Source organism: Oncorhynchus masou, chromosome 26, assembly GCF_036934945.1.
Source record: "Oncorhynchus masou masou isolate Uvic2021 chromosome 26, UVic_Omas_1.1, whole genome shotgun sequence".
NCBI classification, from domain to species: domain Eukaryota; kingdom Metazoa; phylum Chordata; class Actinopteri; order Salmoniformes; family Salmonidae; genus Oncorhynchus; species Oncorhynchus masou.
Genome location: NC_088237.1, coordinates 14,313,197 through 14,340,363, shown reverse-complemented (window position 1 = coordinate 14,340,363; position 27,167 = coordinate 14,313,197). Strand labels below are relative to the sequence as shown.

At 43.8% G+C, this 27,167-nt stretch overlaps 1 protein-coding gene across 2 annotated transcripts; it reads left to right on the top strand.

Moving 5' to 3' along the window:
* Positions 1–1,904: 1,904 nt before the first annotated feature.
* On the top strand, positions 1,905–26,404 carry sult4a1 (sulfotransferase family 4A, member 1). 2 transcript variants are annotated; one of them, XR_010451739.1, is made up of 8 exons: positions 1,905–2,235; positions 9,953–10,083; positions 14,329–14,409; positions 14,508–14,634; positions 14,908–15,002; positions 18,764–18,902; positions 24,018–25,335; positions 25,442–26,404. XR_010451739.1 is itself a non-coding variant. In XM_064938511.1 (7 exons), exons 1-7 carry the CDS (start codon positions 2,067–2,069, stop codon positions 24,128–24,130), a joined length of 855 nt encoding a protein of 284 aa, XP_064794583.1. In that variant the 5' UTR covers positions 1,905–2,066; the 3' UTR covers positions 24,131–26,404. The 2 variants fall into 2 exon arrangements, 1 of the variants encoding a protein (XP_064794583.1); XM_064938511.1 differs by having other exon boundaries at positions 24,018–26,404.
* Positions 26,405–27,167: the final 763 nt, after the last annotated feature.

Sequence of the window (27,167 nt, the reverse complement as noted above, 5' to 3'; positions counted from 1 at the left end):
ATAGGAGGGCAACAACCCAGCAGCAGGACCGCTACCTCTGCCTTTGTGCAAGGAGGAGCACTGCCAGAGCCCTGTAAAATGACCTCCAGCAGGCCACAAATGTGCATGTGTCTGCTCAAACGGTCAAAAACAGACTCCATGAGGGTGGTATGAGGGCCCAACGTCCACAGGTGGGGGTTGTGCTTACAGCCCACCACCGTGCAGGATGTTTGGCATTTGCCAGAGGACACTAAGATTCAAATTCGCCACTGGTGCCCTGTGCTCTTCACAGGTGAAAGCAGGTTCACACTAAGCACGTGACAGACGTGACAGAGTCTGGAGACGCCGTGGAGAACGTTCTGCTGCCTGCAACATCCTCCAGCATGACCGGTTTTGTGGTGGGTCAGTCATGGTGAGGGGTGGTATTTCTTTGGGGGGCCGCACAGCCCTCCATGTGCCTGCCAGAGGTAGCCTGACTGCCATTAAGTACCGAGATGAGATCCTCAGACCCCTTGTGAGACCATATGCTGGTGCGGTTGGCCCTGGGTTCCTCCTAATGCAAAACAATGCTAGACCTCATGTGGCTGGAGTGTGTCAACTGTTCCTGCAAGAGGAAGGCATTGATGCTATGGCCTGGCCCGCCCGTTCCCCAGACCTGAATCCAATTGAGCACATCTGGGACATCATGTCTCACTCCATCCACCAACGCCACGTTGCACCACAGACACTTTAGATGCTTTAGTCCAGGTCTGGGAGGAGATCCCTCAGGAGACCATCCGCCACCTCATCAGGAGCATGCCCAGGTGTTGTAGGGAGGTCATACAGGCACATGGAGGCCACACACACTACTGAGCCTCATTTTGACTTGTTTTAAGGACATTACATAAAAGTTGGATCAGCCTGTAGTGTGGTTTTCCACTTTAATTTTGAGTGTGACTCCAAATCCAGACCTCCATGGGTTGATACATTTGATTTCCATTGATACTTTTTGTGTGATTTTGTTGTCAGCACATTCAACTATGTAATGAAAAAAGTATTCAATAAGAATATTTCATTCATTCAGATCTAGGATGTGTTATTTTAGTGTTCCCTTTATTTTTTTGAGCAGTGTCTATACAAAACGTTTCCTTAAAATATAATGTTTAGAAAGTTCATATGTTACTGTCCCCACTACAACAACAAACTACTTCAATCATGTAATTTTGTCCTTGAAACATTTAATTGAAATAACTGTAGAATTCCATTCATTCCAATGAGGACTGCTCCTTCTGGGGAGTTCCAATATGGCCGACATTTGCCTTAAAGCCATCTTGCTTTCACAATTAACCATTTGTTAAACAGCATCCCCGGTAGGCTACTGCAGCCTATGCAGCCTTACTCCACTCGTGATATCAAAGTCAATTTTGATAAGGCCCGAAAAGTAAATAAACGGTTTGGTAAACCTTCTTGTGGAAGATCGGATAAGTGTGCTTTAAACTGTTTGCTTGGTGTGATTTGTAGCTATTGTCTCTATCTGTGCATCCGACAGCTTTTCTACCATAAAACGTGCGATACCGTAAAGTGTTGTGTATTCACGCATAAAAATTCAGGAGGAGACTGTTGCGCGGATGGCTTTGCAGCGTTTTGGGGGCGTCGGCTCACTTGACAGCAGTCTACACAGATCAAACAAGAGGCCATTACATAGGCTAATGTAGAAGGCCATTGACGTATAATTTGAAAACCTAATCTCTTGATTTTAAATTCCAATAACAACTACCTGCATCAGCTTGAATGCTTCATGTAACCTATGCTTGAAAACATTCCTCTTCCGGCTACAGACACTAGTGAGCACGCGCGTGCTCCGCAACAGCGAACTGGTGCTGAAGCTGAGGAGGAGGCGCGCGCATCACATGAGCGCATCGCATTACATCACTTTGCTACGACGTGATTGGCTGAAGGTCAATGCGTACTTCGCTCGCGGACTATCACGTCCAAGTCTAACCATATATCTCGACTCGAGACGATAATTATTATCGCTCTCAAAACAAATCTAATTATAACCTTTCAATTGATTACACATATACTGTCGTTCGGTGCCCGTTTTGAGGATGGCCGAGAGCGAGGCAGACACGCCAAGCACCCCGATAGAGTTTGAGAGCAAATACTTCGAGTTTGATGGAGTACGACTTCCACCCTTCTGCAGAGGAAAGATGGAGGAGATCGCCAACTTCTCCCTCAGAAGTAGCGACATATGGATTGTCACGTATCCCAAGTCAGGTAAACAATATTGGCAAGTGTTGATTCTATGCAATACATTAGTCCAGTACCCTCACTAGAGAATGCAGGGTCTTAGGTTTTCGCCATATTGTGTCGTGTGTAATAAACGCAATTGTCTTCTGTTGGGTCCTTATAAGTTTATGATTGCATTGTGTTCAGAGTTGCACTGGCCTATTAGGGAAGGGCATCAATGTTTACCTCTCTCCAAACGTAGCCTGCAGCAGGCTAAATGCTGCGATCGCCTGGCTGGGTTAGGAACATTCACAAACAGTCTGACTTCGTGGCAGTCATGGCAGCTCATTGAAGGACTTTTCATTCTGAGTTATGTGCTGCTGAAATCAATAACTTAGCGTAGGAACCTTCGAGTTACGTTAAACACCGGCGCTCGTCGCATTCATTCGCTGTTGACATATGTTATCGGGGGATACACAGACAATGTATTGAATTTTCAGGCCTCGGGTCACGGTTACATCCGTCTCTTTCTGTCAGATCCAGTCTGCTTTGCGCAGTGCTGTGCTGCTGCGGACAGGGCTACGCTGTGCTTGCGCGTGACGCACTTGTGTGTTGACAACATGTGCTGGGAGCAGAACTCGCTCCACGGGTGGGTCCTCCTGGTCACGTGACTAGGTGGACATAAATATCCATCTTCCCTCAAGTTCATTGTGGGAGTCAAATCTTTCAGAGACATATATAGCAATTATTCCTTTAATGTCTCTTCTCTGTCCACACTGGATTTCAGCAGTGCCGATATCTGCGTCTGCAAGAGAGGTGGGAGGAGTCTGGGTTGTTGTGCTCTCGAGGCCTGTCACGACTTCTCCCGAAGTCGGTCCCTCTCCTTATCCGAGATCTTCTAGCCATCACTGATCCAATTTTCCTTTTCCATTGGTTTTGTCTTGTCTTCCTTCACACCTGGTTCCAGTCCCATCAATGACATGTTGTGTATTTAACCCTCTTTTTCCCCATCATGTCCTTGTTGGAAATGGTTTGTTTGTTTGTTAATGCGTTGGTACGCGACTGGTTTTGTACCCATCTTATTATTTTTTGTATATTTTGGTTTTGGAGTTTGTTTGTAAGTTCTTATTAAATTACTCCGTTTATACCAAGTTCGTTCTTCTGCACCTGACTTCCCTGCCACCAATACGCACACCTTACAAGGCCTGGTAACAGATGCAGGCTGGCGATGTTGTTCCCTACAATATTAGCACTGTAATGGAGTGAATGTTATTTGTAATAAGGGTTACATGGATAGAATCAGACCTCTGCAACGCAAATGGCTGGCCCTTCCTCCAGCTAAATATATGACCTAAACCCTCCCTGAACGCTTGAAAGAAACTGTCGCCTGTACCCCAAATAATAATTAAACCAAAGTGGATAGCAGAGAACATGTATACATTTACCCTCACTGCTTGGACAGACCAGAGTCTTAAATATGCAGTTTTAGAAACTGTTCATCTTGTAAGCATTACATAGCAACACAGGAATTTTGATAGCGCGCAAGGTTTTGGGTTTGCAGACCACCGTGGGCAAGAGTAGGGGTGGAAAGATCTCCTTTCTAGTAAAAGCATCGCATGAATCTGTCATCGCATTTTCAGGTCCAAGGAGAAATGGCCTTTTATAAACATTTCATGCAATTCTACTCCATTTTACATATACTACATGACCAAATGTATATTGACACCTTCTTGTCGAACATCTCATTCCAAAATTATGAGCATTAATATGGAGTTGGTCCCCCCTTTGCTATTATAACAGCCTCCACTCTTCTGGGAAGAGGCAGTTTGGAACTCCATCGTGAGTGTCGCAACTGAGGACAGATGATTTTTACGCGCTACGCGCTTCAGCACTCAGCGGTCCTGTTCTATGAGCTTGTTTGGCCTACCACTTCGCGGCTGAGCCGTTGTTGCTCCTAGACGTTTACACTTCACAATAACTGCACTTTCAGTTGACCAGGGCAATTTGATGAACTGACTTGTTGGAAAGGTGGCATCCTATGACGGTGCTGTGTTGAACGTCAATGAGCTCTTCAGTTAGGCCATTCTACTCCCAATGTTTGTCACTGGAGATTGCATGGCTGTTTGCTCAGTTGTATACACCTGTCAGCAACAGGTGTGGCTGAAGTAGCCAAATCCACAAATTTTCAGGAGTGTCCACATACTTTTGTATATATAGTGTATCTTAGAAATATAACTTTGCTCTGTGCTCCTCCCAGCATGCACTTCATAGCCTATAGGCTATGGATCATTTGATTGAAACCACACTAAATAGCCTATAGGCGCAGTTGATGTTGCCCGCAGCATTGGGCACACATCGATACAGCCTAATATGTAACTAATTCTAAAACACAGAAATATTGAGATTTCATCCATTACAAATTACATGACCCACCACTGGACTAGATTTAAAAAAAATACTAAACCCTCCCTTTGACTGAAATGACAAAGCATGACCCTACCCCATTTTCCTCCAGGTAACCATTCTGTACATTTCTATCCCAGTGGCGCAGTGGTCTAAGGCACTGCATCTCCGTGCAAGAGGTGTCACTACAGTGCCTGGTTTGATTCCAGGCTGTATCACATCTGGCCGGGATTGGGAGTCCCATAGGGTGGCGCACAATTGGCCCAGGGTAGGCCGTCATTGTAAGAATGAGTTCTTAACTGACTTGCCTACTTAAATAATGTTGAAATACATTTAAAAAAAATGTTTTTACAAAGTGCCATTTATAATGTTTTGAGAGTGGAACGTCAACTATCGGAAAGTTAAGACTAGATATAGGCAAAAAAACTGGAGCTGTTGAGGGAGAGCATAGTCCTTCCAAGTGCACCTCGCCACGAATCTTCTTCAATCATGTCCATGTCACAACAGGCTCGGGCCCATCAAAGAGAAGGGCGGGAGATGCACAATTCCCCGATGTCTGCAAAGCTTTCGTGGGGGAAGAAATGATCAGATAGATTTTCCAAGTCCTGGTAAAATATGTAGTTGGTAAAGACATTGTACACAGGTGGACATTAGGCTTGCGGCAGTATAGCGTATATACTGTATCCCGGGATATTTGGAAATAGCCACTGGGTGGTTTTTCAATACAGTCAATACCATTTGTAGCTACTTTTTGTAAGTAAATACCTGCAGTCAACTTGAGCAATCAGGAGATAAAGCAGATCACGTTCTTCATTTCACCTGTCACATTATTTTACATTATGAAGCTTTATGAAAAGTTGAGCCAGTCATGTTTGTTTGTAAATAGCACAATGGGTGAAAGCAGGAGCCAAAGCTGTAGGAGTCCAGCGGTGTATTGACACGGGTTGCATTTTATATTCCAAGTCAACTGTGTTGTTGTTTTTGCTTCAACACAGTGATCGTTTCCCTTCACAGATAACACATTAGCGCAACACATTCGACAGATGGCAGCCACACAAGTAAATGAGTTGACAAGGAAAAACGATGCATGGCCATCATTTCTAATGTTCATCATAGACATAATGTAGCCATACACATTTCTTAATGTTTTGCTTACAGTTCATCTTGAATTGGACCTGAGAAAAGTACGGAGAAAAGTACCTGAGAAGAGAGCTACACATCAGTCAGAGCGCTGTCTGCTGATAGAATGCCCATTCGTGAATTCTCATCCTAGTGGAGAAGTGCAACTGAAGCACAAAATGTGTCTGACGCCGAGCAGAAATGACAAAAAAAAAGCATTTTAGATCTGCTTTTATAAAACACACCAAGAGATATCTTACCTGTTATATATTATCTTCCTGCTGTGAAAAATGAAGAATTCTGTGTTAACACGACCCCTAAGTTTAACTTACTAGTTATCTAAGTAAGTTACTGAATGAATAAGGTGATGGGGCATCATATTGTGTCAGCTTTCTGCCCTATTCGTAAAGTCAAAGCACTTTGGGTGAGTTATCTGCGGTCAATTTGATTTCCTTGTTAATATTGTAATTGACTATTGTAGCTGGAAACAGCTGATATTTAATGGAATATCTACATAGGCATACAGAGGCCCATTATCAGCAACCATCATTCTTGTGTTCCAATGGCACATTATGTTAGCTAAGCCAAGTTTATCATTTTAAAAGGCTAATTGATCATTAGGAACCCCTTTTGCAATTCCGGAGTCGCCTCTTCGCTATTGACGTTGAGGCTGGTGTTTTGCGGATACTATTTAATGAAGCTGCCAGTTGAGGACTTGAGAGGCGTATGTTTCTTAAACTAGACACTAATGTACTTGTCCTTTTGTTCAGTTGTGCTCCCACTCCTCTTTCTATTCTGGTTAAAGACAGTTTGCTCTGATCTGTGAAGGGAGTAGTACACAGCTTTGTACGAGATCTTCAGTTTCTTGGCAATGTCGTTGCATGGAATAGCCTTAATTTCTCAGAACAAGAATAGACTGATGAGTTTCAGAAGAAAGGTCTTTGTTTCTGGCCATTTTGAGCCTGTAATCAAATCCACAAATGCTGATGCTCCAGATACTCAACTAGTCTGAAGAAGGCCAGTTTTATTGCTTCTTTAATCAGGACAACAGTTTTCAGCTGTGTGCTAACATAATTGCAAAAGGGTTTTTTTATGATCGATTAGCCTTTTAAAATAATAAACTTGGATTAACTAACACAACGTGCCATTGGAACACAGGAGTGATGGTTGCTCATAATGGGTCTCTGTATGCCTATGTAGATATTCCAAAAAACAATGTGCCGTTTCCAGCCACAATAGTGATTTACAACATTAACATTGTCTACACTCTGTTTCTGATCAACATCATATTTTAATGGACAAAATAAAATGCTTTTCATTCAAAAAGACATTTCTAAGTCACCCCAAACTTTTGAATGGTAGTGTATGTATAGCTTTATGAGCTGGAATTGCAAATGCAATTTGTTTATTTTTGTTTGTGCTTGTTTTTCATAGTTTGATAGCAGCCTCCATGGAAATTCGCTAATTTTGTTAGAATTTTGGTAGCAGATGCCCAATGCTTTTTACGTTTGTGGCACCCCTTGTGCACTAAACCGGTAATACCGTAAATCCTGGAATGATAGAAGGACAGTATGACGATATGAAAAATCTGGAAACCGCACAACCCAAGCGGACAGTCAAGACTCACTGTTCGCCTGTCCGACAGCCAAGGGCGTAACTTTGTGTTGTTGGGGGGGAGGGGAGAGATCGGATAATTTTGGCTATTCTTCAAATTGTCATTTCTCATTAAGTTAAGTTTGCTCCTCTTTAACCAGCTCTGAAGGACTTTGTCGTCTTCTGCCTTTTAAAAGTTCCTAAAGATTTTCATGTTCTTCGTCATGACCTGTTAAGGCCTCACCCTGTCTTGCAAAGAACTTCACTGAACCTTACATTTTCAGTAGATAATGTTTTGCTTCCTCTTCTTAAATCAGTAGATAACTGTGAGTCCACAGGGTTTGATTTTTGTGAACTCTTTAAGCATAAGCTGAAAACTTCTCAAGAGCCTTCTTCCAATTTCTAAAGCCTGGTGCTAGCTTCGCTACCTAGCTAAGGTTAGCTAGCTAAAATAGCCAAACTAGCATTGCAGCATTTGGTATAAAACGATACTGCACAAAAATATAAACGCAGCATGTTAAGTATTGTTCCCATGTTTCATGAGCTAAAATAAAATATCCTAGATATTGTCCATATGCACAAAAAGCATATTTTTCTCAAATTTTGTGCACCAATTTGTTTACATCCCTGTTAGTAAGAATTTCTTCTTTGCCAGTATAATCCATCCACCTGACAGTTGTGGCATATCAAGAAGCTGATTAAACAGCATGATCATTACACAGGTGCACCTTGTGCTGGGGACAATAAAAGGCAGGGTTTGAGTTTTTGCCAAAGCGTGACCTCTTATTCAGAAAAACTTTGGGTGCAATGGAAACTGAAAACCCCCTTTAAAGAGGCACTGTAATGCAGCCAGAGGAAACTTGAAACCACTTCACTTGAAATGACAAAACTCTGTCAGCTCGCTTCTGGATTATAATGCACTTGGGATGTGGATGATTTGGCTTTGTACTGGGACTGATGTCGATAACTACTATTTGTGGCTCTGCACCTGTCATCTGTACTCAACTGGTCCCTGACTTGTGGCTCAGTCCCCTTCATCAAACATGACAACAAACCGTGTCTTACTTTCTATTGCCAAAATATGATAAACTTAAATAATATTACATCTACAAGGCATGTTTTACAGGACTACATTTAAATATTCCAATTTGTGTGTTCACAAATATCGTCATACCGTCCTTCTCTCATTCCAGGATTTGTTTCTTCACCACTACATTCCAAATTCTCACCTGATGACCTATTCGTCCTCTCCCTGCCTCAACATGGGCGGTCCTCTCTCTCTCTCCACTGACTGTCTCTGTCCCCTGCCATGACAACGATATGAAATCAGAATCTAGGCAACAACTGTTTTGTTATAGCACTTGGGCTTAGTCAGCAAGATGAGTTGAACTGATAGCTCCAATCTGTGTGCGATGTAAATTGCTGGTCAAAGTGCTTTACCAGACTGCCTTATAACAGATATTCAAAATGGTCACCTGATGACCCGCTTGTCCTCTCCCTGCCTCAACATGGGTGGTGCTCTCTCTCTCACTCTCTATGGCCTGTCTTTGAACCGTGCCATAATCATTTGACCAAATGCCATTATCATATGACAAAAATGGCTGACCTGATCAATGATGGGTTTAACTTATTAACATGAGTTAGATTCTGATTTTTTAGCTAAATTATTTATTTACTGTCTGGCAAAATATGTATAGCTAGCGAGCTGTCTACGTATTACCAGACCATTACAGTATGTACAGTGTAGTTAGCTATCTAGCTATGTAGCCATTCATTCATTTACAATTATCTGCCCAAAAAATATTATGTCCTGCACTTTTCTCCTCTTTGGCATTGGTATTAGGGGCACTAGCTACTTTTTCACTAGGTTTAACACTGACTCACTGAGTGCTGCTCATCTGAAACTGCAGTGGAAAAGGAAAGGGGAGGATCCAGATACTGTTCTAGCTTTGGTGTTAGCTTAGCTAGCTACCTAGCTAATGTTGGCTTGGCTATTTTAGCTACCTAGCTAAGGTTAGCTAGCTAAAATAGCCCTAATATAATTTCATGTTTAGTGTTGGTCCCATGTCTCATGAGCTGAAATAAAAGATCCCAGAAATGTTCCATACACACAAAAAGCACATTTCTTTCAAACCGGCCTCACAACCGCAGACCACATATGATATTGTGTGGGCGAGAGGTTTGCTGATTATGAACAGAGTGGTGTCGGTGGGTTAGTGCCATTCATCCGCCCCTTATCACCTCATGTTTAAGCATGATAATGCCCCATGTCGCAAGGATCTGTACACAATTCCTGGAAGCTGAAAATGGCCCGGTTCATCAATGGCCTGTATCTGTGACCAAAAGATCCATATCTGTATTCCCAGTCATGTGAAATAAATAGATTAGGGCCTTTATTTTAATTGACACATTTCCTTATATGAACTGTGGCTCAGTAAAATCTTTGAAATTGTTGCATGTTGCGTTCCTTATTTTTGTTCCGTGTAGATCATTTGGTGTGTGAGGTTGGTAAATGTTTGCTAAACAGCACTATAATGGTGTAGTTTGGGCTGTGAATTTTTCCCTCATTGGTGTCATTTTACATTGAGACAAACGACTACCCATTTACATTTTCCTCTTGATTCTCTCTACCCCCCCCTCCTCCTCCCAGGTACCAGTCTACTTCAGGAGGTGGTGTATCTGGTGAGTCAGGGGGCGGACCCAGATGAGATTGGTCTGATGAACATCGATGAGCAGCTTCCTGTTCTGGAGTACCCTCAGCCTGGCCTAGACATCATACAGGTAGGCCTACAGCACTGAGTATTACTACTGTTCTGGAGTACCCTCAACCTGGCATAGATATCATACAGGTAGGCCTACAGCACTGAGTATTACTACTGTTCTGGAGTACCCTCAGCCTGGCCTAGACATCATACAGGTAGGCCTACAGCACTGAGTATTACTACTGTTCTGGAGTACCCTCAACCTGGCCTAGATATCATACAGGTAGGCCTACAGCACTGAGTATTACTACTGTTCTGGAGTACCCTCAACCTGGCCTAGATATCATACAGGTAGGCCTACAGCACTGAGTATTACTACTGTTCTGGAGTACCCTCAGCCTGGCCTAGACATCATACAGGTAGGCCTACAGCACTGAGTATTACTACTGTTCTGGAGTACCCTCAACCTGGCCTAGATATCATACAGGTAGGCCTACAGCACTGAGTATTACTACTGTTCTGGAGTACCCTCAGCCTGGCCTAGACATCATACAGGTAGGCCTACAGCACTGAGTATTACTACTGTTCTGGAGTACCCTCAGCCTGGCCTAGACATCATACAGGTAGGCCTACAGCACTGAGTATTACTACTGTTCTGGAGTACCCTCAGCCTGGCCTAGACATCATACAGGTAGGCCTACAGCACTGAGTATTACTACTGTTCTGGAGTACCCTCAGCCTGGCCTAGACATCATACAGGTAGACCTCCAGCACTGAGTATTACTACTGTTCAGTACCCTCAGTCTGGCCTAGACATCATACAGGCCTCCAGCACTGAGTATTACTACTGTTCTGGAGTACCCTCAGCCTGGCCTAGACATCATACAGGTAGGCCTACAGCACTGAGTATTACTACTGGTCTGGAGTACCCTCAACCTGGCCATCATACAGGTAGGCCTACAGCACTGAGTATTACTACTGTTCTGGAGTACCCTCAGCCTGGCCTAGACATCATACAGGTAGGCCTACAGCACTGAGTATTACTACTGTTCTGGAGTACCCTCAGCCTGGCCTAGACATCATACAGGTAGGCCTCCAGCACTGAGTATTACTACTGTTCTGGAGTACCCTCAGCCTGGCCTAGACATCATACAGGTAGGCCTACAGCACTGAGTATTACTACTGTTCTGGAGTACCCTCAGCCTGGCCTAGACATCATACAGGTAGACCTACAGCACTGAGTATTACTACTGTTCTGGAGTCACCCTGGCCAGACATCCAGGTAGGCCTACAGCACTGAGTATTACTACTGTTCTGGAGTACCCTCAGTCTGGCCTAGACATCATACAGGTAGGCCTACAGCACTGAGTATTACTACTGTTCTGGAGTACCCTCAGCCTGGCCTAGACATCATACAGGTAGGCCTACAGCACTGAGTATTACTACTGTTCTGGAGTACCCTCAGCCTAGACATCATACAGGTAGGCCTACAGCACTGAGTATTACTACTGTTCTGGAGTACCCTCAGCCTGGCCTAGACATCATACAGGTAGGCCTACAGCACTGAGTATTACTACTGTTCTGGAGTACCCTCAGCCTGGCCTAGACATCATACAGGTAGGCCTACGCACTGAGTATTACTACTGTTCTGGAGTACCCTCACTGGCCTAGTATTACTACTGTTCTGGAGTACCCTCAGCCTGGCCTAGACATCATACAGGTAGGCCTACAGCACTGAGTATTACTACTGTTCTGGAGTACCCTCAGCCTGGCCTAGACATCATACAGGTAGGCCTACAGCACTGAGTATTACTACTGTTCTTACCCTCAGCCTGGCCTGACATCATCTAGGAGCACTGAGTATTACTACTGTTCTGGAGTACCCTCAACCTGGCCTAGATCATACAGGTAGGCCTACAGCACTGAGTATTACTACTGTTCTGGAGTACCCTCAGCCTGGCCTAGACATCATACAGGTAGGCCTACAGCACTGAGTATTACTACTGTTCTGGAGTACCCTCAGCCTGGCCTAGACATCATACAGGTAGGCCTACAGCACTGAGTATTACTACTGTTCTGGAGTACCCTCAGCCTGGCCTAGACATCATACAGGTAGGCCTACAGCACTGAGTATTACTACTGTTCTGGAGTACCCTCAGCCTGGCCTAGACATCATACAGGTAGGCCTACAGCACTGAGTATTACTACTGTTCTGGAGTACCCTCAGCCTGGCCTAGACATCATACAGGTAGGCCTACAGCACTGAGTATTACTACTGTTCTGGAGTACCCTCAGCCTGGCCTAGACATCATACAGGTAGGCCTACAGCACCTACTGTTCTGGAGTACCCTCAGCCTGGCCTAGACATCATACAGGTAGGCCTACAGCACTGAGTATTACTACTGTTCTGGAGTACCCTCAGCCTGGCCTAGACATCATACAGGTAGGCCTACAGCACTGAGTATTACTACTGTTCTGGAGTACCCTCAGCCTGGCCTAGACATCATACAGGTAGGCCACTGAGTATTACTACTGTTCTGGAGTACCCTCAGCCTGGCCTAGACATCAGGCCTACAGCACTGAGTATTACTACTGTTCAGTACCCTCAGCCTGGCCTAGACATCATACAGGTAGGCCTACAGCACTGAGTATTACTACTGTTCTGGAGTACCCTCAGCCTGGCCTAGACATCATACAGGTAGGCCTACAGCACTGAGTATTACTACTGTTCTGGAGTACCCTCAGCCTGGCCTAGACATCATACAGGTAGGCCTACAGCACTGAGTATTACTACTGTTCTGGAGTACCCTCAGCCTGGCCTAGACATTATACAGGTAGGCCTACAGTACTGAGTATTACTACTGTTCTGGAGTACCCTCAGCCTGGCCTAGACATCATACAGGTAGGACTACAGTACTGAGTATTACTACTGTTCTGGAGTACCCTACTGACATCATCTAGGGAGTATTACTACTGTTCTGGAGTACCCTCAGCCTGGCCTAGACATCATACAGGTAGGCCTACAGCACTGAGTATTACTACTGTTCTTACCCTACTGCCTAGACATTCAGGTAGGACTACAGCACTGAGTATTACTACTGTTCTGGAGTACCCTCAACCTGGCCTAGACATCATACAGGTAGGACTACAGCACTGAGTATTACTACTGTTCTGGAGTACCCTCAGCCTGGCCTAGACATCATACAGGTAGGCCTACAGCACTGAGTATTACTACTGTTCTGGAGTACCCTCAACCTGGCCTAGACATCATACAGGTAGGACTACAGCACTGAGTATTACTACTGTTCTGGAGTACCCTCAACCTGGCCTAGACATCATACAGGTAGGCCTACAGCACTGAGTATTACTACTGTTCTGGAGTACCCTCAGCCTGGCCTAGACATTATACAGGTAGGCCTACAGCACTGAGTATTACTACTGTTCTGGAGTACCCTCAGCCTGGCCTAGACATCAGGTAGGACTACAGCACTGGTATTACTACTGTTCTGGAGTACCCTCACAGACATCAGGACTACAGCACTGAGTATTACTACTGTTCTGGAGTACCCACAGCCTGGCCTAGACATCATACAGGTAGGCCTACAGCACTGAGTATTACTACTGTTCTGGAGTACCCTACCTGGCCTAGACATCATACAGCCTACAGCACTAGTATTACTACTGTTCATCAACCTGGCCTAGACATCATACAGGTAGGCCTACAGCACTGAGTATTACTACTGTTCTGGAGTACCCTCAACCTGGCCTAGACATCATACAGGTAGGCCTACAGCACTGAGTATTACTACTGTTCTGGAGTACCCTCAACCTGGCCTAGACATCATACAGGTAGGACTACAGCACTGAGTATTACTACTGTTCTGGAGTACCCTCAGCCTGGCCTAGACATCATACAGGTAGGACTACAGCACTGAGTATTACTACTGTTCTGGAGTACCCTCAGCCTGGCCTAGACATCATACAGGTAGGCCTACAGCACTGAGTATTACTACTGTTCTGGAGTACCCTCAGCCTAGACATCATACAGGTAGGCCTACAGCACTGAGTATTACTAATACCCTCAGCCTGGCCTAGACATCATACAGGTAGGCCTACAGCAACTACTGTTCTGGAGTACCCTCAGCCTGGCCTAGACATCATACAGGTGCTCCAGCACATATTGATCAATGCAAAACACTCAGCCCACCACATGCTGCACCATATTTCAATGCAAAGCAAGAAATATATAGGTGTTTTTCTGCTCCTTGTTTTATACCGTCTCTGTTCCCAATGTCATGATGACAATTCCTCTATGTTTTCACAGGAGTTGACGTCTCCTCGTCTGATAAAAAGCCACCTGCCCTACCGCTTCCTGCCTACAGCCATGCACAATGGAGAGTCCAAGGTTAGAGTACACTTCAATTGGTTTGTGTAATGTTTTCTATAATGTTTCCATCTATTCAGTCCTAATTGTCTGTGTGGTTCTATGTGGTTCTCCTGTAGGTGATCTACATGGCGAGGAACCCTAAAGATCTTGTGGTGTCTTACTACCAGTTCCACCGCTCCCTCAGAACCATGAGCTACCGCGGAACCTTCCAGGAGTTCTGCAGACGCTTCATGAACGACAAGCGTGAGTGTCAGAGTTTAGGGTTCACCCGCCCTGGTGTGCAGGGGGTGTCACTATTCATCTTGTGTCCTCTGTCTACACTGGGCTACTTCTCTTAATTGGGACTAAGAGGAATGGTTGGCTGACAGGGAGGCCTGGCATTATTTAGGTAATAAGTAACTGATCAGACCAGGTTGTGTGACGAGGGAAGAGAAAGCCTAATCACCTGGGGAAACTCACTAAACTCTCTCCACCTATGTCTCTCTCTCTCCCCATCTTTTTCTCTCTGTCTCATAGTGGGATATGGTTCCTGGTTTGAGCACGTGCAGGAGTTCTGGGAGCATCGCATGGACTCAAACGTCCTCTTTCTGAAATATGAAGACATGTACAAAGTAAAAACACTTTCCCTCCCTTCCTCTCTCTCTCTCCCTCCATCACTCATCTATATCAACTGTCTATATCTAACTAAAACCAACCCTTACCTGAACCTCAATCCTAGAGGTACAGTGATTAGTGAGCCGCAAAAATCCACCATTTATAAATAAGTTCATTCTGGAAGCCTCTAGCAGGCCAGGTTAGGCCCTACTTTGGGTGGCCCTGCTCTATCCTATCCCACATGTCACTCTAACTTTACCCATACCACCTAACCCCTATGATAATCGTACCCCCCTCAGAGCTCCGTGGCAACCAGAGTTCCGGTCTGTGGAAAGTAACTGCACTCTCACTGGGGCAGAATGGGGACAAATCAGTTGTGTTGTTTGCTGTTCCAAAGGTCCCTTCAGGGCTGCATTGCACGGAAACACACACACACACACACACACGCATGCAGGCTCTCATGCTCACATACACACACACACCTTCCCAGAAACACAGTGTGTTCTTGTTAGGAATAATTTGCAAACATGAACATTTATACACTATATACACTAGCAAGTCTTCCAGGACGAGATCTTATTCACTATCACTCAAAGTGACTATCAGTGTTACAACATAGTTACAGCATTGACACTGTTGGGGGAAAGTAGCTCATGTAGCCTACCTTTCTTGGAAAACACACAGGCTTTTCTCAATCGCGTACAAGCATATTTTCTTTTAACAATGTTGTCGACTTTCAAAGTCGAATTCAAAAGTGACCTCAGTGGCCTTTGGCGAAACAGTAAATGCCGTCTCAAAACATGACTGCATTCTTCAAAATGATATTATACCGTCAAAATTTCAGATTGATCAAAGGAACACGACTGCCTGCAAAAAGATGAACACAGACATATTTATCTGTTGAGTCCAAGCAGACAAAACAGAAAGTTAGTCAGTCTAATACAAATCCATGTAGATCAATGCATTTTTTTTGAAGTCACTAAAAAGTAAGTACAACTATCCAAAGGTGCAGAATTATGGTCTATTACTCTCCTTTTATGCATATTACACCAAACAATTTCATGCACATATATTATTCCTGATAAAAAAATAGAAGAAATAAGCACATTCATCGGTATCATCACAATGCAGTTCCATGTATTCAATACAAAGGCTAGTTTGCTCGTTGCTTTATAGACTTTCCATTGGTGCGCAGAAACACTATCCGCAAGTTTCCTCCGACACGTTGGTGCGGCTGGCTTCCGGGTTAGGCGAGCAGTGCAGCTTGGCAGGGTTGTGTTTCGGAGGACGCATGGCACTCGACCTTCGCCTCTCCCGAGTCCGTAGGGGAGTTGCAGCGTTGAGACAAGACTGTAACTACCAATTGAATATCACGAAATTGGGGAGAAGAAGGGATAAAATAAATAAATAAATACCTACAAATACATAAGGTGAATAGAATGGAGGAACACAACTATGAATGTACAGGCCTCAATCATCACCATAGAAAAGCTCTATCAAAGTTCACAATGTGGAAGATGATGACTTATGAGTAACCCAACTTCATGCTCTGCATCCCTGCATGTCCACAATATTTTGTCAATTAGACAGTCCCCGTTTCCTGGATCTTTCCATGTATTGTTATTATATTGTACATGGTATGACACTGATGGGGTGATCTAGAATTTTGTGCAGTAGTATTTACTGATTGCCAGAAACAGTGAACGCAATTGAACAAATTTCTCTTCTGATGAAAACAATGCGTTATAGTCTATGAACAAAACTTAACAGTGACTTTAGTATTCACTGATGACAAAAGTCGGTCTAAGAAATGCAAGTCAGTTACTAAGGCAAGAAAATGATCAGAATTTCTGTAAATGTATTTGAGCATTTGATCATTGCTGTTCTGCTGTAGGCACGTTTCAACACAGATCCAAAAATGGCTTGTACGCAATTGAGAAAAAACGTAACATGTATGGCAAGGGTATTTGCTGAGCAAGTGTGTTATATAAGCATAAGACATCTGTTTCTATAGAAAGAAAAAAGGAACTGTGGTCAAAGTTTATCCCCGTCCACATAGGCAGACAGAAATTCTGCAGCTTTATTGCAAGGCAATGAAACTCCAATGTATAACCACTAGATAACACATAGAAGGATCCGTAAACGTGTCGTAGATGACACAACCAGACGTTCGGAGTCAGAGTTCAACCCCCACTCTGTCTGAGATGTAGGGGAGAGTGGAGTGAGTTGAGCCGCTTTTTACATTCAGCATCCCTCCGTCAAGGGAACTATAGTATTCTTTCCAACAAAGATGTCTACATAGATTTCAGGATGTTGTGTATCCCTGAAAAGAATCAGATGACATGTAAACATGGCCGTTTTGAAAGTTGTGCCAACAGAGACCTCTTGTTTTGGACAAGTGGGACGGGGTGAATTAACCCGCCTACAAATGTCTGTACTGAATGAAATATGACCAGTACGTTTTAAAAACCATGTCTATCTTTATTTCCCAAACACAATTCAACACGATCGCTTTTTGTCTTTTAATCACTTTAAGCATATTTTAACACAGGCTTCACGCCTGACAAGCACTTGTTACTTTTTACCACTGTTACCTCCTATCCAAGCAATAATGCCTTATATTTTTGTTGAGTATATTTTGTTTCAATGATACATTTTGTGTATGGTTTCCTAGAAACTAGAAAACCATACCCCTTTGGCTCAACTTCCCCCACTTCCCCCTATAAATACAGCCCCTACTACCTTGTCACGGTGGTGTGACTGGGTTGTGTATGGAATAGAACGTACTACAGCCTGTCTTATACTCCCTATTATTAAGGCGTTATCAAACTCGAGTTCATAGGTCATTTGGGAGTGATAAGAAGAAGAGATAATTTGGTACAGTCACCTCATAAATTATTGTCACTCTTGATAAAGATGAGCAAAATAAATACTGTATTAACTAAATAACACAAATACTGAGCAGTATTGAAATGTTTTCTACAAAACTGTTAGTATTTTATATTGCTCGGAGAAATAATAATAGTAATAATATGTTTTCTCAAATAGATACGTAGGTGTCAAAAATATTGGCACCCCTAAATATATTTTGGGGCTTTTGGGCTTTTTTAATTTAGTCTCAGCTTAAAGCGCAATCAGCGTTAGGAACAATAACAAAGCTGTCTCTCCACCCCTGGTTTTGATAAAAATCTGAGGGATGGAGCTGGAGAAATGTAACCACTCTCAAATTCATAGACAAGGCTATGGATGCAAGGAATCATGTTTTGAAGCTATATAGTATTGGTTTAAAAACTGAGTAAAACAAGTTTATATATTGTTTTCTGATGGTGTACGACAGTTGAACTAAGATCAGGAGGCATTTATAAGTTATATTCTTCAATAACCAACGGGTACATATAATGTCCAGAAATAGATGTAACAACTGCAGATTTCCCCTTTTAAGGAAATGTATTGTGGCCTTCCATGGCTTCCTGTTTCACTGGGGTGTAAGAAATGAGGTAACATGCATGTAAAATGCCAATCATTTTGGAGGTGACTAAATATAATGACTATTTATTTACATTTCTCTTCTGTCTTTGACTCCTTCCCTTCTCCTTTCCCCCTCTCTCTCCTCTCCTCTCCTCTCCTCTCCTCTCCTCTCCTCTCCTCTCCTCTCCTCTCCTCTCCTCTCCTCTCCTCTCCTCTCCTCTCCTCTCCCCCTCTCTCTACTCTATCTTCTCTCTCTCTCTCGCTCTGTCTCTTCTTCTCCTCTCCTACTCTCCTTCATCTCTTTCTCCAGGACCTGGGGACGTTGGTGGGGCAGCTGGCGAGGTTCCTGGGTGTCTCGTGTGACAAGGCCCAGCTGGAGACCATGGTGGAGAGTTGCAACCAGCTCATAGAGCAGTGCTGCAACTCAGAGGCCCTCTCCATCTGCAGGGGTGAGGTCCTCTCCATCTGCAGGAGGGAGAGAGGAGGAGGGATGCGGGAGAGAGGGCGGTAGAGAAATAGAGGGGGTAGGGAGAGAAGGAAGGGTGGGAGAAAGATGGAGCAAGAGATTTGGGAGAGTGAGATAGGGCAGGAAAGGGAAGGACAGAGGTAGAGAGCGAGGAAGAGAAAGAGACGGATAGAGGCATAGAGGAAAGGAAGATGAGGATGAAAGAAAACAGAAGTGAGGGGTAGACAGACACTAAAGATAAGCCAAGGAATGATCGTTACGAAGGCAGGAGATTTCTGAATATCTCCCGACGACAGAGTTGAGAAAGTAAAGAGATCTGTGGGGTTACTGAAGCATTGCGTGTTTTGTGCCGTAAAGTGAATGGAAGGGGTGAAGGCTGTGTGCCAAGAGGGACAGTAACCTAACGTGTGTATGTCAACTCCAACCTTTACACACACACACTGTACTTGGTGTACTCCCTCTAGCCCCATTCATAGCTTCGCTGCTTGCATCATATACATTGTTTAGGCTATCATTAGACACTCACAAGCCTAGACACAAGCATGCTTGCAATGCATGATATGGTGCACTCAGATAGAAGAGGGGGATCAGAGGGAGAGAGAAAGAATTACAGAGAGACAAAGAAAGAGGATATCAGAACAAAATGTGTGAGCCTCAGCCGTACACCAAAATGCAGCAAGCTGGAATGTTATCCGTTGCTGTATACATACGGATGCACTCACACTCTTCAAGGCATATAGAATATGTTCATATGGCTTCACATCTCTGCTAACCTGGCTGAGGATGAGTCAACCTAGACCAGTTTTGTATGTAGGTTATGTAGAACAGTTACATACTATGTGTTTGTGTGTAGTCTATAACTTTAAGCAATGATCCAGGGCCAGTTTAGTTGTTTGGCTCATAGTGGTGAAGGTTAGCACTGGGTTGCAGAAGTCTGATCCTTGGTCTGTTAGGGGCAGAGAGTAACGAGAGCTTTATTGTAGCAAACCGCAGATCATGAGTCAGATGTACATACCCCAGCAGTAACATAAACCTTCAAAGGAACAAAGGAACAGGGAATATCTCACTGGACCATTCATTAAGGGCATTTCCATACACTCCTATTTTTGCTCTGCAACGCCTCCCTGTGGGTAAACATAGTAATTACAACTCAGTGATTTCTGGCACAAGGAGTTGCACCTTACTGTTCAGTTTGAAAATCCGTTCACATTTGTTGTACTTTTTCTGGCATTATGATTTATGAATATAATTATGATTTCATTTTTCATGTTGATCATTGTAGATTTTTGTTATGTTGTTTTTTTCTTATGATTTGTTGTCAGATTTGTCTTGTTTTCTCCACGTTCTGTTTCTTTTAGTGCATGGACCCTAGCCTCTGACCTGGTGCTGGTCTAACATACAGCTCTGAGCTATTAGGGCCATAAACACACATTCCCATACACACTACTGGAGGACAGGTGAGTCCATATCTGTAGACAGACATACATAGGCCCAACATGATTGGCGCTCTTGATAGATGAACAAAGAAGACTGTAGCAAATAAATCATACGAAATACTGAGCTATATTTAAAATATATATATATTTCAGTAGGCAAGTCAGTTAAGAACAAATTCTTATTTACAACGATGGCCTAGGAACAGTGGGTTAACTGCCTTGTTCAGGGGCAGAATGACAGAGTTTAACCTTCTCAACTCTGGGATTTGATTTAGCAACCTTTCGGTTACTGGCAAACCACTAGACTATCTGCCGCCCCATATTGTATGCTCCAAAAATTATATTATTTTATTCTAATACAATTTCTCAGAGAAAGAGATTTAGTTTAACAAGTAATATTTTTCATCTCAAAAATATGTTTTCAATACCTTTCAATACTTCACCTTGTGAGGATAACGGCACTGAGCCTTTTTCTAAAATGTTTTATGAGATTGGAGAACACATTTGGCGTGGTCTTCCATACAACATCTTTCCAGATCATTGATATCAATCGTCTGCTCTTATGGACGGCACTCTTAAATTAAAACCACATGTTTTCAACGGGGTTCAAATCCATATGACTGAGATGGCCATTGAAAAATTGGGATTTTTTTGAGGTCAATTAACCATTTCTTTGTGGATTTTGATGTGTCCTTGGTGTTATTGTCCTGCTGGAAGATCTGCTAGGTTTCAGCCTGCTGGCAGAGGCAGCCAGGTTTTTGGCCTGATACTCGGCAAAGTTCATGATTCCGTTGACCTTAACAAAGGCTCCAGGACCAGTGGAAGTGGAATAGCCCCATAACATCAAAGATCCACCACCATATTTTACAGTAGGTATGGGGTTATTTTCTGCTTCTACGCCCTTATTTCAACACCAATTTCGATATGAAAATAGAGCACCTTGGCCACGCACACCAGTGGTGGGTTTGGCGTCGAAATAAGGGTGTATAAGCAGGAAAGATCCCCATACCTAGATATATGAGATGGCACTACGTTAGATAGCAGCTGTTTTGCGAGCCTCTTTAACGAGTTGGCAGCTCTAGATATTCTGCTTACTCCAGATCAGGCCCTAATCACCTGGACTCGAAAAAAGAGGCAGGCAAGGCGGCCTCCTAACGAGCGAACAAATAGACTGCGCTCTGTTCTGTTGGTGTAGGTTTTCATCAAGGATCTTTCTGTACTTTGCTCCATTCATCTTTCCCTCGATCCTATTAGTCTCCCAGTCCCTGCTGCTGAAAAACATCCCCACAGCATGATGCTTCCTCCACCATGCTTCAACATAGGGATGGTGCCAGGGTTTCCTCCAGACGTGACGCTTGGCATTCAGGCCAAAGAGTTCAATCTTAGTTTCATCAGACCAGAGAATCTTGTTTCTCATGGTCTGACAGTCCTTTGGGTGCCTTTTGACAAAGTCCAAGCGGGCTGGCATGTTTCGAGTCGCACGGCAAAGGGTCTGAATACTTATGTAAAACTTATGTTTTTCATATTATTTTATTTATTAAAGAAATGTGCAAAATTTTCTAAAAACATGTTTTTGTCATTATGGGGTATTGTGTGTAGATTGCTGAGGACAATTTTTTATTTCATCCATTTTAGAATAAGGCTGTAACGTATCAAAATGTGGAAAAAGTCAAGGGGTCTGAATACTTCCTGAATACACATTATATACATATCTACCTCCATTACCTCGTACCCCTGCGCAGCGACCTGGTACCCCGTGTATATAGCAAAGTTATTGTTACTCGTTGTGTATCTATTCCGTGTGTAATTATCTTGATCTTTTTTTTGATTTTGATTTGATTACCTACTGTAAAATATGCTGTTGGATCTTTGATGTTATGGGGCTATGTTGCTCAATATAACTTGTTAAACAAAATATCTTTCTCTGAGCAATTCTATTACTATAAAATAATACATTGCTCAAAAAAATAAAGGGAACACTTAAACAACACAATGTAACTCCAAGTCAATCACACTTCTGTGAAATCAAACTGTCCACTTAGGAAGCAACACTGATTGACAATACATTTCGCATGCTGTTGTGCAAATGGAATAGACAACAGGTGGAAATTATAGGCAATTAGCAAGACACCCCCATAAAGAGTGGTTCCAGTAGGTGACCACAGACCAGTTCCTATGCTTCCTGGCTGATTTTTGGTCACTTTTGAATGCTGGCGGTGCTTTCACTCTATTGGTAGCATGAGACGGAGTCTACAACCCACACAAGTGGCTCAGGTAGTGCAGCTCATCCAGGATGGCACATCAATGCGAGCTGTGGCAAGAAGGTTTACTGTGTCTGTCAGCGTAGTGTCCAGAGCATGGAGGCGCTACCAGGAGACAGGCCAGTACATCAGGAGACGTGGAGGAGGCCGTAGGAGGGCAACAACCCAGCAGCAGGACCGCTACCTCTGCCTTTGTGCAAGGAGGAGCAGGAGGAGCACTGCCAGAGCCCTGTAAAATGACCTCCAGCAGGCCACAAATGTGCATGTGTCTGCTCAAACGGTCAGAAATAGACTCCATGAGGGTGGTATGAGGGCCCGACGTCCACAGGTGGGGGTTGTGCTTACCGTGCAGGACGTTTGGCATTTGCCAGAGAACACCAAGATTGGCAAATTCGCCACTGGCGCCCTGTGCTCTTCACAGATGAAAGCAGGTTCACACTGAGCACGTGACAGAGTCTGGAGATGCAGTGGAGAACGTTCTGCTGCCTGCAACATCCTCCAGCATGACTGGCTTGGCGGTGGGTCAGTCATGGTGTGGGGTGGCATTTCTTTGGGGGGCCGCACAGCCCTCCATGTGCTCACCAGAGGTAGCCTGACTGCCATTAGGTACCGAGATGAGATCCTCAGACTCCTTGTGAGACCATATGCTGGTGCGGTTGGCCCTGGGTTCCTACTAATGCAAGACAATGCTAGACCTCATGTGGCTGGAGTGTGTCAGCAGTTCCTGCAAGAGGAAGGCATTGATGCTATGGACTGGCCCGCCCGTTCCCCAATTGAGCACATCTGGGACATCATGTCTCGCTCCATCCACCAACGCCACGTTGCACCACAGACTGTCCAGGAGTTGGCGGATGCGTTTGTCCAGGTCTGGGAGGAGATCCCTCAGGAGACCATCCACCACCTCATCAGGAGCATGCCCAGGCATTGTAGGGAGGTCATACAGACACTGAGCCTCATTTTGACTTGTTTTAAGGACATCAGACCTCCATGGGTTGACAAATTTGATTTCCATTGATAATTGTTGTGTCATTTTGTTGTCAGCACATTCAACTATGTAAAGAAAAAAGTATTTAATAAGAATATTTTATTCATTCAGATCAAGGATGTGTTATTTTAGTGTTCCCTTTATTTTTTTGAGCAGTGTATAATTTCCCCACCAAAATGTATCTCCGTATTTGTATTATTTATTTCATACAGTCTTTTTTGCTCATCTCTATGGAGGGTGATTATGGACTTCACTGTACACGGTTGGGAGTCATAAGGAAGCATAGATAGCCTATGAGCTGATCAATACGCAATAAAGAATGTTTCAAAATGATAACATTCATATCGACTACTGACCATTCCTCTCGGGCCGTTTGTCTCAGTGATGTATGATCATGTGACTCTTTCTTCTGTCAGGTCGCGTGGGACTGTGGCAGGACATCTTCACCGTGTCTATGAATGACAAGTTTGACACAGTGTATAGACAGAAGATGGGCAAGTCTGACCTGAACTTTGACTTCGGCCTGTGAGGACCGGACCGACTGACCACAACGACACGAACACGGACTACACTCCTCCTCCTGCTGCCTAAACACTGTACACTCCTCTGCCTCTCTTCATCAATCAATCAATCACGTATTGGATATAATGTATATATCAATCGCTCCACCGCCAAAGACTATAGCTGTCAATCAACCAACAAATCAATCACCCAATAAATTAGTCAGTCAACACACCAATCAATCAATATAAAGATTGCATCCTTAAAAAGCTCACAAATCAATTTTGATTTATCAATCAGTCAGTTTCTCAGCCAATCAGCGAGATCCTGTTTTAGCCCAATGTGGCACAGATCCCATCCCCCACCCCCATCTATGTCCCCCCTCTCCACCCATCATTTCATTCCTCTTCAGTATGTACCGCTGTGTATGTATACCAGTGCTCTTTAGCGAGTTGTGTATGTGGCAGAGGCCCCAAACCTGAGGGAAACGCATGGAAGGTTGTGGCGCCGTCGCCAAACCAATACAGATGAAGCTTCCACATCTTGTTCAACACTTAACGTTGAGACAGTGTTATGTTTTTTAAACGCTGTATGAATGCTATGGTGGGGAATCATAAGTCCAGCTCAGAGTCAAATATAGAGACCACCCATGACTGCCCTTTGATACAGAGCAAGTGTTCCATTTTGGCTGTATCCAGGTCAGTTCCTGTTTGACCTGTTTGTCCTTCATTTTAGCGTTTTTCACTTTCAGTACATTACACAGTTTGTTTGTTACAAAAAGGCTTTCAATGGGCATTAGCTTAATCAGCACTAGACTTTTTGTAACAGCCTTTCTTGCTGAAGTGAATGGGGATGTGTGTGTGTGTGTGTGTGTGTGTGTGTGTGTGTGTGTGTGTGTGTGTGTGTGTGTGTGTGTGTGTGTGTGTGTGTGTGTGTGTGTGTGTGTGTGTGTGTGTGTGTGTGTGTTTGTCTGTACATGCTCGTGTGTGAGCAAAATCACAAAAACAACACATCACAACTGCCTTTCATATCAGTTCTGTTTGTTCATGCTGCTAAAGTGATGCCTTTCTCTGTCCTCAGACCCATAGCCACCTATAGAGTTAATGTACCACACTGAGTCAACAGAGTATCCCTCCATGTGACCAGCATTCTCTGTGTGCTATCCCCCAAGTACATGTCCCTTCAGACTGGATCCAAAGTTGGATGGATGGATGCATTCATCCCTCCCCAAAGGTTAGGCATCAAAATATCATCGCCCTCTGTTTGTCATCAGAGCCCCCTTTCTCTTCTATTGTTTACATCTCTTTCTCTTCCTCCTCTCTGCTGTAAATGCCCTCAGACAGACCAGTAGACCTTCTCCTCCCAAACCCTCTGCTCTGCTGGACACTTGTGAATGTGTTTATTGATGTGGATGTAACAACCTCAACAGACCCCTCCCACAGGCTCACTTCTCTGCTTTAGGACTTCCCTCTTTCACTTTCTCTCTCTCACTCACTCGCTCTCTCTCTCTCTCTCACTCTCTCTCTCTGTTTCTCTCTCTCACTCACTCTCTCTCTCTGTTTCTCTCTCTCTCTGTGTTTCTCTCTCTCTCTCTGTTTCTCTCACTCTCTGTCTGTATCTCTGTTTCTCTCTCTGTGTGTTTCTCTCTCACTCACTCTCTCTCTCTCTCTGTTTCTCTCTCTCTTTCTGTTTCTATCACTCACTCTCTCTCTCTCTCTGTTTCTCACTCACTCTCTCTCTCTCTGTTTCTCTCACTCACTCTCTCTCTCTCTGTGTTTCTCTCTCTCTCTCTCTGTTTCTCTCACTCACTCTCTCTCTCTCTGTTTCTCTCTCTCACTCACTCGTTCTCTCTCTCTGTTTCTCTCTCTCTCTCTGTTTCTCTCTCTCACTCACTCTCTCTCTCTGTTTCTCTCTCTCTGTCTGTATCTCTCTCTCTGTTTCTCTCACTCTCTGTTTGTATCTCTCGCTCTCTATCTCTTTCTCTGTATCTCTCTCTCTGTTTCTCTCACTCTATCTGTATCTCACTTGCGATTCAATTCAATTGGCTTTAGAAACATGTGTTTACATTGCCAAAGCTAGTGGCATAGACAATAAACAAAAAGGGAAATAAACTCTCTTGTCAGCTTTTTCTCTCATTCTCGACTTTTGGCAGTCCTGCTGCAGCCCACCTCCACAAGGGTAATGTGGTGTACTGTTTGTTTGGTTTTTATATGCCTGTAGGGTTGTCCTAACCTGGGCATAATGCATCGTACTTTACATGCTTGCTTGCTGGTTTATTAATAAAGTTATGTATTCAGGACAATTGTGTTGCGTGTGGTGTCTTTAATGCACTTGCATTACTTACTAGCCATTTTGAGTCAAAGTATAAATGCTGATACTTCCGTTGACAACCTCCCTCTGCTCAAGCCATGTGGTTCCCTCTCAACTGTTGCTCCATCTGGAGGCTTGGAATACTCAAAACGCTCAACTCTGGTTGAAACTCGTAGTCCAGACCTACTCTTACCGTATACTGGAGCTGCTTTATTTGATTCTTGATCGTTTTGCGTTTTCAAGCGCTTTGAGAGTCATTTAAAAAAAAAAAAAGCGCGATAGAAGTTGAATACATTTATTATCTTTATCTTGGCCAGGTCGCAGTTGCAAATGAGAACTTGTTCTCAACTAGCCTACCTGGTTAAATAAAGGTGAAATAAAAATAAAATACAAATTATTACTTTAATGGCCATCTGCAGTATCACCATAATCCTTATCACTAACCACTCGACGTGTTTACTGTTGCGTGAGGGTCTACTACTCTGGATGAAGAACATGTAGCTTCAAGTGGAGGCAAAGGCATGAAGGGATTCCTGACATAACATCCAATCATAAACAATAGCGGGAGGAGTCGGGAACTGTAGAACGGTGTCAATACATCTCTATGACAACCACAACGCGTTCTCTGCATCCCCCTGCGCTTTTACTCAACTCCAAAGAAACCCGAGGGAGAACGGAGGTCAGAGTCAGAGAGAGACCATTTCAATCTATCCAGAACTACATGACATAAAGGAAGGGGGTAACTATAACATTCA

Excerpts from the sequence above, each read along its gene's own strand:
- sult4a1 (XM_064938511.1), top strand. The coding sequence starts at position 2,067 with ATGGCCGAGAGCGAGGCAGACACGCCAAGCACCCCGATAGAGTTTGAG. Across the intron at positions 10,084-14,328 it reads CTGGCCTAGACATCATACAG|GAGTTGACGTCTCCTCGTCT; the intron begins GTAGGCCTACAG and ends ATGTTTTCACAG. Across the intron at positions 15,003-18,763 it reads AATATGAAGACATGTACAAA|GACCTGGGGACGTTGGTGGG; the intron begins GTAAAAACACTT and ends CTCTTTCTCCAG.